This window comes from Betta splendens, chromosome 16 (assembly GCF_900634795.4).
Source record: "Betta splendens chromosome 16, fBetSpl5.4, whole genome shotgun sequence".
Lineage (NCBI taxonomy): Eukaryota > Metazoa > Chordata > Actinopteri > Anabantiformes > Osphronemidae > Betta > Betta splendens.
The window spans coordinates 2,736,527-2,747,060 of record NC_040896.2 but is presented as its reverse complement, the minus strand read 5'-3'; the positions used below and the strand labels follow the sequence as shown (position 1 = coordinate 2,747,060).

The 10,534-nt window shown below is 43.6% G+C and overlaps 1 protein-coding gene and 1 long non-coding RNA gene across 8 annotated transcripts in view; both read left to right on the top strand.

Moving 5' to 3' along the window:
- LOC114843239 (phosphatidylinositol-3-phosphatase SAC1-B) overlaps positions 1 to 10,534 on the top strand; it is an 89,912-nt gene that overhangs the window by 20,366 nt on the left and 59,012 nt on the right. For all 7 annotated transcript variants that reach the window (XR_008692756.1, XR_008692758.1, XR_008692757.1 and 4 more), the window contains 2 exons: positions 539 to 572; positions 747 to 848. Coding sequence is in view for 2 of the 7 variants with exons in the window: in XM_029129597.3 (XP_028985430.1) it covers positions 539 to 572; positions 747 to 848 (136 nt within the window). In the remaining 5 variants the exon portion in view is untranslated. The remainder of the gene's footprint in view (positions 1 to 538; positions 573 to 746; positions 849 to 10,534) is intronic.
- Positions 855 to 8,694, top strand: LOC129603121 (uncharacterized). Its single transcript, XR_008692761.1, has 3 exons — positions 855 to 7,100; positions 8,056 to 8,157; positions 8,393 to 8,694. It is a non-coding gene; the product is annotated as an uncharacterized LOC129603121 (long non-coding RNA).

The following is a 10,534-nucleotide window of genomic DNA, read 5'->3' as shown; positions in this document are numbered from 1 at the left end:
CCCTCTGTGGCTTTCTAACATATGGAGGAATCTGTATGTCCCTTCAGTCTTTAACATTACTTGACATGTTTATGGTCAACCTGTATTGGAAATTGGTGTAGTGTTCCTCCTGTACGTAACCGTTTCAACTGCATTTCATTCATTGCTATACTCCACTGGTTTTACTTGGCATGTAAATGAATCATCGTCAATCTTGCCCTGACGTATGGGCTCAAAATTGCCTTCTCCACAACCCTTTGTTACCTCTCTCATTAACATTGGTATTTAAGCATAACAGATAGCATGTGTTTATTTGACAGTCCTGTTGCTAGATTTAAGGAGATAATTTCATCATCTTTATATTCATTGCCAACATCAGGATGACAAGTGTATAGCCGTAAAAACATCCCACTTGTCTCAAAACTGCTCACTGGCCCCACTCTCTCCGTAGCCCCATCGGCAATTTATTCAATTATTCTTAAAGCAATTACAAGTTCAACATCTTATTTCAGAAGAATTGTACATGGATTGACTACAACCTCCTGTTCTGACCTTGCAGTTACACAAATATGTGTTTCCTGTTGTCCATGGCTGTATCCTTTTGTTTTCTTTAAATGACTAAAGTTTCTTTCTCCCTCTGTTATTATGGTGTTATTGCACTGTTATTGCATATAAAGCAAAATGAAAAGTTCTGTATTTGTTATCTTCTAACTTGTTGCTTATTCCATGGCAGCACTGTTGGTTTTCCTAACTCATCTGTTAACTAGTCATCACCATGAAATCAAGCTGCATCAATGGAAAGGTGTTCGAATGGAGTGTCATCTCCAGGAGGAGCTGCTTCAGAGCCGGGGTCCGATACTACGTCAGAGGTAACACTGTTATCCTCATTTCTCATGTTGTTGGACCGAGATCACTCAACTAGGAAAAATCAAATGGATATAGCCACAAATAAGACACCGCATATGAAGTGCAGGTTACAACATGATATATATTTAACTGAGATAAAAAGAAAGGCGGCGACAGACTGCAAAATGTTAACAGTAAATAATCGAGTAGCACTGATGTAGAGCAACAGTTCTTTCTTCAGATCCTCACAGTTCCTTTTCCTTAAGGTGACATGTTGAATTTTCAGTGACCTGTATGAGAGTGAGAGCAATAACACCAAATAATATGTCACATCACATCAGGACACTTCCACTCATGTTGGACTCACCTTTGTGACAAGAGGTTCACACATTAGAGGTAAAGAGGTAAATCAGCAAATGTTCACTGTTCTACAAACTGTACAGTCACTACTTTACATTGGAGCATAGTGTAATTTCATCAGTGTCACATAATAAGATAATAGAATGTTTACACAAATGTTAAGGTGGACTCACTTTTGGGAGATACCGTAGTCAAAAATTAAAAAGAAAAAAACAAATAGGCCTCAGCAAAAAAGCAAAAATAGATCACTTCTTTGATGTTGTGAGTTATGTCACAGCTGTCTATAATAAATGATTAGTAGTTTATTTATCACTGCTAGTGCTGCATTTATGTATGTAAATCTGCTGCCAGTGGATGAGCTGAGTTTACCACCAAAGGTCACACATTGTAATCACTGTGATGTGCAGGAAGAGTAAAAACAACAAGCAAAAAGCCAACAACAACCATTACTTACTTACACTTATACTTATACTCTTAAGGCCATTCACAACCAACCCTTCTTTTCCATTGCTCCAAGCCAGACTTCAAACTCACCTGTTTAATTGCATTTAAGTGATACTTCAGACTCAAAGTACTACAGGGATTCAGATTCTGTTTTGACTTGTTTTCACGAGCCATTTGGAATAGATGTGATGTCCGTGTAAGACGCCTTTATTCTATTCAGTTCCAGTTCAGTGAGCACTGCGGCTGTCTTAGGCCCCGCCACCCAAATGCTTTAATTGGTTAGGAAGCATGTCTCAGGCCAGTACTGATTGTCACGGAACGGCAGGGAGAGGACTCAAATGCACAGCGCCAGGACACGATGAGCAGGAAAACAGTCCGGGTCATACACAGGGAAATATCAAAAGGCTCAGATCTCAGGGTTAGATTCGGCAGGCTTAGACAGATCCACAAACAGGCAGGGTTCGGTAACAGAGTCAAGACTTACAGCACCGGTCAGGATCAGGCGAGAACGATGGTCAAAGATACGGAACAGAGTCAACAACAGAATAAGCCGAGCTAGAGAAGTGCTGGAACGTGAGGTCAAAGAATCAACGATCTGGCGAGGTACTGGTGTGAGAAGGGGTGCTTAAATGCAAGGTGAGTGATTACTGATGAACTGCAGGTGTGTACAATAACCGGGTGAAGCAGGAACAGCTGTGACGTGACGTAAACCGGAAGTGAAGCTAGAAGAAAAACAGAAACCGGGAGACTACCAAAATAAAACAGGAAATGGAAACCCAAAACATGAATATAAGGCTGATGAACAGAGTCCTACAAAATAAAACCGAGAACAGAACCAGAACCTGACACTGATCAACAACCCACTTCTCCTGTGACCCTTCATTTGTATGAGTATTCAGAGCCTGTGTTAACGCACATTGTCTGTTGCTGATGATGATGATGCTAATGATTACCATGTTAATGTGCCCAGCACCAATATATATATATATGTACGTGTGTGTGTGTGTGTGTGTGTGTGTGTGTGTGTGTGTGTGTGTGTGTGTACAGTATACAGATATACAGTATGTACAGTCGGGTTAAGTTACTTTTATTCAACCAGCAAGGTAAATGACACATGCTTTTTTAAAAATATATGAAGACAATTATAAAGAGGCTTTATTGTGGTAAAAAGCAATTATCTTTTATTTGAGGAGACCCTCCAACCTGAAAGGAGCTCATTGCTAAAGATGAATGGACAAAAATACCAGTGAAGACATGCAAAAAGCTGGTTAGTGTTTGATTGCTGTAATAGCCAATAAAAGCTTCTTTTTTTTTTTTTGTTCTGTCCAGCAGTTTAACAAGCAGCATATCTTACGCTGAATGCCATATTGTGATGGGCAGCTTTGCTTTAACAAGAGGGGTATATATAAAATATATAAACTCTTCTTGATTTATGGTTTATTTAATGGTTTATTTAGCTAATCCCAAATATGTGTGATGTTGCTGTGTTGGTGGACAGGTTAAGTTTTTGCTCTAGGGTGTGGGTGTGGGTGGAGGGGTAGGGGTGCAACCAGCTCCTGAAACCAAGCAAATCTGTTAAATAAACAATCGGTGCAAAATAAATAAGCAAGAATGTACCTTAGGCTAACACATTCATAACTAAACAACTGTTGTACTGTGGTTTACCTTGGAGATTAATACTAATACCGATAATAGCGTTAAGGTATGTGCACATACTCATACAAACATATATATATCATATACATACACATATGCATTGTTATACATATCCCATACTACTTAATAAAAGTCATGACATACAACACCACAATTTCCATATTTATAAATTATTGATATTGGTAGTGATAAGTATTAGTAATACTTACAGTTGGATTTGGAAAGCCTGTTCGGGTTTTCAGTGTCCTACAACAAGGTTAGTAAGGCTGTAGCTTAACATTATTCACCTAAAGGGTGAGACAGACTTTGGTGCATGAACAAGGCCACTTGTGGAAGCCAGGGTGATGTAAGGAGCTCGGCCGCTACGCCCATCCAACAAGCAGAGGAAAGAATCCTAGCAGCTAGGGAGCCCACACACCTTCAGTTCTAAGAGGGCAGGTGTTGCGACCCAAGCCGCCCACACAGAGCCCCCCAGGCAGAGCTGCAGCAGCCACAGAGACAGCACCCGAGGTCAGAGTGGGCCACCGACGGTCAACGCTGTCCGCCCCATGTGAACCAAGGGCAAACACTCCCCCCGGCAAGAGGGTCAGCCTAAAAGAGTGGAGCCGGAGGACCCACGGTCCGTAGAGAGCCCGCCAGGAGATGCCCCCGTGCGCAGAGCGAACACGAGCGAAGCGGGGCCTACCCCATCGGCCCAACTCATCCCCTGGCACCACACCGGCCTGCAGCACAAGGCCAGCAATTGGTGGGGGTCAGCAGAAAAGAGACCACCCAGGCAGACGATCAACGTACCCCGGGCGGAAAACCGGACCCCCCACACTCTAACCGCACCACACCCATACAAACTCACACAAACACAGACGCATACACCCACCCACACGTACAACACACATCATCACATCAACACACATACACCATAAACTCTCTCACAACAAACTAGTCAATCATACGTGAACCAATGCACTCCCAGATACGTTCTCGCACCCACACCATTCGCTTGATCACACTCGTGGGGAGGGTAGGTCTCCGTCCTGCCCTCCATGTGGCCCCAGGCAGGGACTGCAGCTCCTCCCGAGCCCCGCCCAACCCCCCAAGCCGGGGGAGGCAGAGGGCAGCAAAAAAGGTACCCCAGAACCCTGCAACCCAGCTTGGACGTGAGTGTGTTGAACAAAGGGGAACTGAAGGTGGGTGACACCTCCAGGAGCACGACCGCTGGCTGACGGAGTGTCCCATGGACAGTGCGCCCCCTCATCCTAAATGTCTTTTTGCAGTTAAAACTGGGTGGTGATCCCTCCACCAGGGCCAGTGGGCGAGGCCACAACTGGCCTCAGCCCCAGGCCCCAGTAAAAGAGCCCACCCCCGGCCCTAAATGTATGTGTATGTGGCTAAGTATGAGGAACTTTGGGAGATCGCCAATTCTCCGAGGGGTCCAGCAGACCGAGCCATCAATGTGAAGGCTACGTCCAGTGGCCCCCCCAGAAGGGCCCCCCAGATTCCTGGACGAGTGTGTATGACTAATGCAATTAAAACTGCAGAGCATCCCACTTGGGAGGGATGGAACCACTTCCTGATAGCTCTGGTCCCTCCATCAGCAGGACGCCCCTTGCAGACCTAAGTGGATGAATGTGGAGAAATGTAGTTGGGAAGCAGAGCACCAGGGTCCGCAGAGCCAGGTTTCCGACTGGCTCTGCTTACCAACCCACCGCCCCCCACAACCCCCAGCCAGGAAGAGATAGCTGAGACCCAGGGACCACAGTACTACTGCCCAGGCACCACACGCAGCACAGCCAGAGCCATCCTCACCCTTCTTTCACACTTACCCATTCTCTCGCTCACGTATGCCCATGCCCGCCCCGTGTAGTGCTACACTCAAACCTACACACATACTCTGCAGTTGTGCATTGAAGGCCAACCTCCGCCCAGGGCCCAATGAAGGTCGTAGCCCGAGTAGTCCGCCAACCACCCCTGCAACAGGCCCGAGCAGTTACCAGAGGGCGTCGGACCGCTAGGGCAGGCAGCACCCCACCCGAGCAGGGGCAGCGCCCCAGGGAAGAGACACCCCTCCGGGCACAGGCAGGCACCCCCAGAGGGACTCCCCCAGACACAGGTCACCCAGGTCTCCACCCCCAGGTCCGCCCCTCGTACACCGGCAGGGAGGCCCGCCTCCACTCCCTGGAGACAGGCACACACCAACCCTCAAAGTGGCCCTACTCCAGCACAGGACCGCCGGTCTCAGCAGCCACCACACGCCCGCCGCAGGGGACCCATACAGCCAGCCCAGAATCCACCAGTCCCGTTGTCCCGGTTCCTTAGGTAGGCAGGCACCCCCAACCACCAGTCACCCCCCACCACTGTGCCAGACATGGTACCCAAGCACCCGAGCTCCACACATCCTTGAACCCTGATGAAGCAGACAATGTGTGTAAGGTGGTATAATCTAACAAGCTGTTCAGGTATTGAGTAATGCTTAATTTTTTTTTTAGTTTTCCAGTTCATAAGGATGATTTTCTTTGCGACACAGAGGGCAGAAAGAAGTGCGTGTGATGAGTTTGTCTCTAGAGCAAGCCCACTTAGATCTCCTAGAAGACAAAGTGCAGGGGCCGCAGGGATTGAACAGCTTAACTGGGTTGACTGGTGTTCACATACTCTTTGCCAAAATTGCACAGGTGGACAGAATGCATGTAGGAATCTATCTGCTGTGTTATCTGTACAGTGAGGGCAAATATTTGAGTTTGTGAGACCCATTTTGAACATCCTTTGTCCTGTATAGTGAGTTCTATGAAGAATTTTATATTGTATTAGTTGTAAATTTGTATTTTTTGTCATTCTGAATAAATTAGAATTAGTGATGTTGAGATCAGCTTCCCATTTAGAGATCGGAAGGCTCACTGACTGATCTACATTGGAAATTAAGATATAGATTTTGGATACTGTCCTTTTCCCTGATATATCAATAAATCACTCTATTACTGGTGGTGGTTGCATGTGGATGGGAGTATTCTTACTTTTTGCATTAAGTATTGACCTTAGTTGTTGGTATTCTAAGAAATTGGCCCTAGTGATTTTATAGTGGGACACTAATTCTTTAAAAGAGGTAAACTTGTCTCTTGTGAAAACATGTTTCAGATGTGTCATCCCTTTGATATGCCAAGTTGGAAAGTGTATTGCCTTTTTGTTTTGTATGATGTCTGGATTGTTCCAGAGAGTTGTGTTTTGGCAAAGAGTAAGCGAAGACCGATTAATTTTAAAGGGCTCATATCATGCAAAATCCACTTTTTAGACATTTTGGAGCGTCCCTATGACTCTATGGGTCACATATACACACACTGAGCACGGTAGAAATGCATTTCCTGCTTTTTTCACATTTTGAAAACGTAATTTTTCTCATCCAATGGAGAGAGATATCTACTGTTCTGAGGCCGTTCCCCAAGTTTCGTCACAGTGGTTGAAAGTTCTCCTTGCAAATCCTGAACCACCACCCCCACAATGATCCCGAACCAAAACTGGAGTTCCGCCATTTCCCCCTCTCACTCACCATGAACAGACCAGCACGGCAGCGCCCAAGTCCTCCCATAGAAATAGTTCAGTTCTTAGGTGTTCTAACCAACACCAAAGTCTATTCACTTTACCAATGGATCAACAGGTGAGGACTTTGTGGGTCACTTTTATTTTTAACGGACCGGTGTCAGAAACACTGCCTCAGCATTTATACGTATGTGCATTTCAAACGAGGGTGCGTACAATGCTGGATTTGTTTCACGGCTCCTGTTGGAAAAAAAGGACCTATTCCTACAGTCCGTCATCCACTCACTGCAGTAAGTACATGCTTGATATTTATAATGTTTTAAAATGTTAGTTTGTCCGTTTAAAATGTAGTAACCTATGTGTGAGGCAAGTTACTAGCTAGCTATGCTAACGGCTACAGCAAGTTGAGCCTTTGTCCCCTTCAAATGTGCTCATGTGGGCTCCTGCAGCCACACACCTGTGTGGAGAAAAGCTAATGACTAACGGCATCGAGCGGCTACAGGCAGGGAGCGGTGGGTCTAGTGTCTGTCCTTTTTCTGTAATCACATACACCTGCGGGGAACAGCTGATCGTTATCGCCCTTCCAGCGGCGACAGGCAGGAAGCGGTGGATCTAGCTCGCTGTAGTAAGTTTGTGCTTGATACTTGTGATATCTAAATATGTTAGTTGGGTCTGTTTAAAATGCAGTAACCCACATGTGAGACAAGCTAATCGCTAACGTTGCTAATGGCTACAGTGAGTCAACCGAGCCTTTGTCCCTTTCAAATGTGCTACTCTGAGTTGGTGCAATCACACACCTGTGTGGGGAACAGCTAATAGCGATGGGCCTTCGATCGGCGACAGGCAGGAAACGGTGGATCGAGCTTTTGTCCTGTTGACGTGCTGCCGTTCCTGTTTGTGTTGCGTTAGCCGTTAGCATGCCTTTAGGCCTTTGAACTTTAGAGCTACAGCTGGTCGATCGCTACAAAAAGAACCTGCAGATGAACGCGGTTATGTTTATTACCCCGTCCTGTGTCACAGCCTAAATCAACATGTGATTTGGGGTTATGTCATTGTTCTATCAAATTCTAACATGATTAGTTGGAATGATTACTGTGTTGTGTTGCAAGCTTAGTTGCTAATTAGTCACATCTCTACAATACCTGCTGCTTATCTGGTCAGTTACCTATAGCTTGTACCATAGCCATTATATTTGTAGGACCAATACAATTTACAGTAAATGTAACAGTCTTTTCTATACTGTAGGGAGGCACATCCCAGTTACCTACATGCAAGGAGGCTGTCAAACAGAGAAATCACTGCAGACTGTTGGTACACAGGCATCTGCTGCCCAGCTCAGGAGTAAAGGTATGTAAGTTTGTATGTACCAACAGTAAGATAGGTAATAGAAGATTTTAATTGGTATATACTGTTTAGATTTTGTATTTGAATTGTAACAACTGTTTATCTGTTGTTTTAGCACAGACAGGCCTGTCTTCTTGTTTGGTTTCATTTTTTGTCTGGTATTGTGTGTTCTTACATTAGAGAAGGTTTTGACCTACATAATAATGAACATTTCACTAATCTACAATTCTGATTGCAGTACCTTTTGTTTTGATGAGGTGATGGTGAGGACAGCCACAGCTTCCATCTGGTAGAGGACTGCTTCCGCTCAGTCTTCCAAATAGTGATGAGAACAAGGATCACCACATCTCCCTGTTTACCCTACTTTCATGCATTTCGTCTGCAAGGCCCTGCAAAAGCTTCTGTCCTCAAACCCCCAGACTTCTTAATTAACTCAGTAACCTATACATTGCACATTGGAGTGTGAAGGTAACAGTTTGTTCTAGCTTTGGAGTAGTGGTGTATTTTTTTGGTTTACAATAAAGTTGGCTTTAACTATTATGTATTTCACTAAACTCTGTTTCTGAAGGTAAAACACTTTTTTTAGGAAATCATAGTATTGAAATTACACGTTTTTCTCTTTCTAATATGGTAAACTATAAAGTTGAAGCGGCCATAAATAAAACGCATATAAATTATATATAAAGTTAAAAAAATTCTTAATGAGTGTTGCACTCACAAAAAACACATTTTTACTCAAACGGTAAAGGAGTTATTCTACAGGTGGTCTACATCAATCATACTATGAGTGTTTTAGTGTTTTATCCATCAGGAAACTGCCTTCATCTACAACCCAAGCATGAAGAGATGGCAACTCAGATTCTTCACCCCAGGAATCCTCAGCACCAGCTCACTAGCCTCTGTAGACTAGATACCTGTAACAACTTTAGATACAGTGACATATTACTGTCAGATTTATCATGAATGACAAAAAACATAATTAAAAGCAGTAAAAATACGTTAGGTCAATATATAATTTGAACCAATGCTTTTTGTTCCCAGGTAGGTCATGCAGTGATTGCTCTAAATATTAATGCACATTTTTTAAATAAAATTGTCAGAGCAGCAGCACAAGTAAGACAAAAACAGTGAAATGTGTAAATGTAAAATGTATTTATATTATTTCAGCTATGCTCTCAAACTTATTTATTTGTATAATGTGAGCTAAAGTAGTGTTATCTATTAACGAGAGTTTTCCAGGTAAGTCGTGTTGTGAATATTGAAGCTGCACACGCCATTTAGCATACGCATTAGCAACCGCTAGTCACTTTGCAAATTACATAAATGAATTAAATTAAAGTAAATGCGACATTACCAATGAGACACATCTTGCATCAGCCGAAATGTGTTGACTTCAACAGCCTCCTCTTCAGCTTCAGGGTTAGATTCGGGATCGTAGACGTATGGTTCTACTACGCTACGAATCAGCTGACTAATGTCGTGCAGTCCTGTAGTGGGTCTTCTTCTGTGGAGGATTGCGGTGGATTGCATTCTCAATGTCGCACTACTGCCACCTATTGTATCCTAACCGTGCGCTGGCTCGTATCCATGAAGCCAATTTAAAAAAAAAACAACAACAAAAAAGGTATGCGCTTCCGCACAGAGGTGTGGTGAGCAGCTTCGCTTGCGACACGCCCAGAAAACACAGCATTTGCTGATGGGGAGTGAGATCCACATATTCACAGGGGCAGTGTGGACGATCTAAAGGGATTTATGGGATGAAAATTTACAGAGACCTTACTGAGACATTAAAGAATAATATTTTTTAGAATGAAAAGTATGATATGACTCCTTTAAGAAAATCCCACCAGGTTGTCAGAGATGCTTTCATGCTAATGCTCTGGTAACAACTATGATGTTTGATTTTGGTGCTGATAAAGGGCTGATCTGCAACTTTAATATTTCCACAAAATGTTTGTTCAATGTCTATCCAGGAGGAGTCTGCTGGCATGGGTTTTATCCATTTGTGGACATGGTTCAGTCTATTGGCAAGAAAATAGTGGTGGAAGTTAGGTAGTTCTAGGCTGCTGCAGCGTCTGGATTTTTGAAGAGTTTTTAAACTAATTCGTGGTGGCTTGGTTTTCCACAAGAACTGTGAGATGTAGGAGTCTAATGTCTTAAACCACGCCTGGGCTGGCTGAGTTGAAATCATTGAGAATATGTAATTAATTATTTAATAATTTTTATGGTGGCAATTCTTCCCATAAGTGAAATTGATAAGGACTTCCATCTGTTGAGGTTTGCTTCTATTTGTTTTAATAATAGATTGTAGTTTAGATCAATAAGCTCTGATAGCCTAGACGATAATTCAATGCCCAAGTATTTAATGTTCCCTGAATGG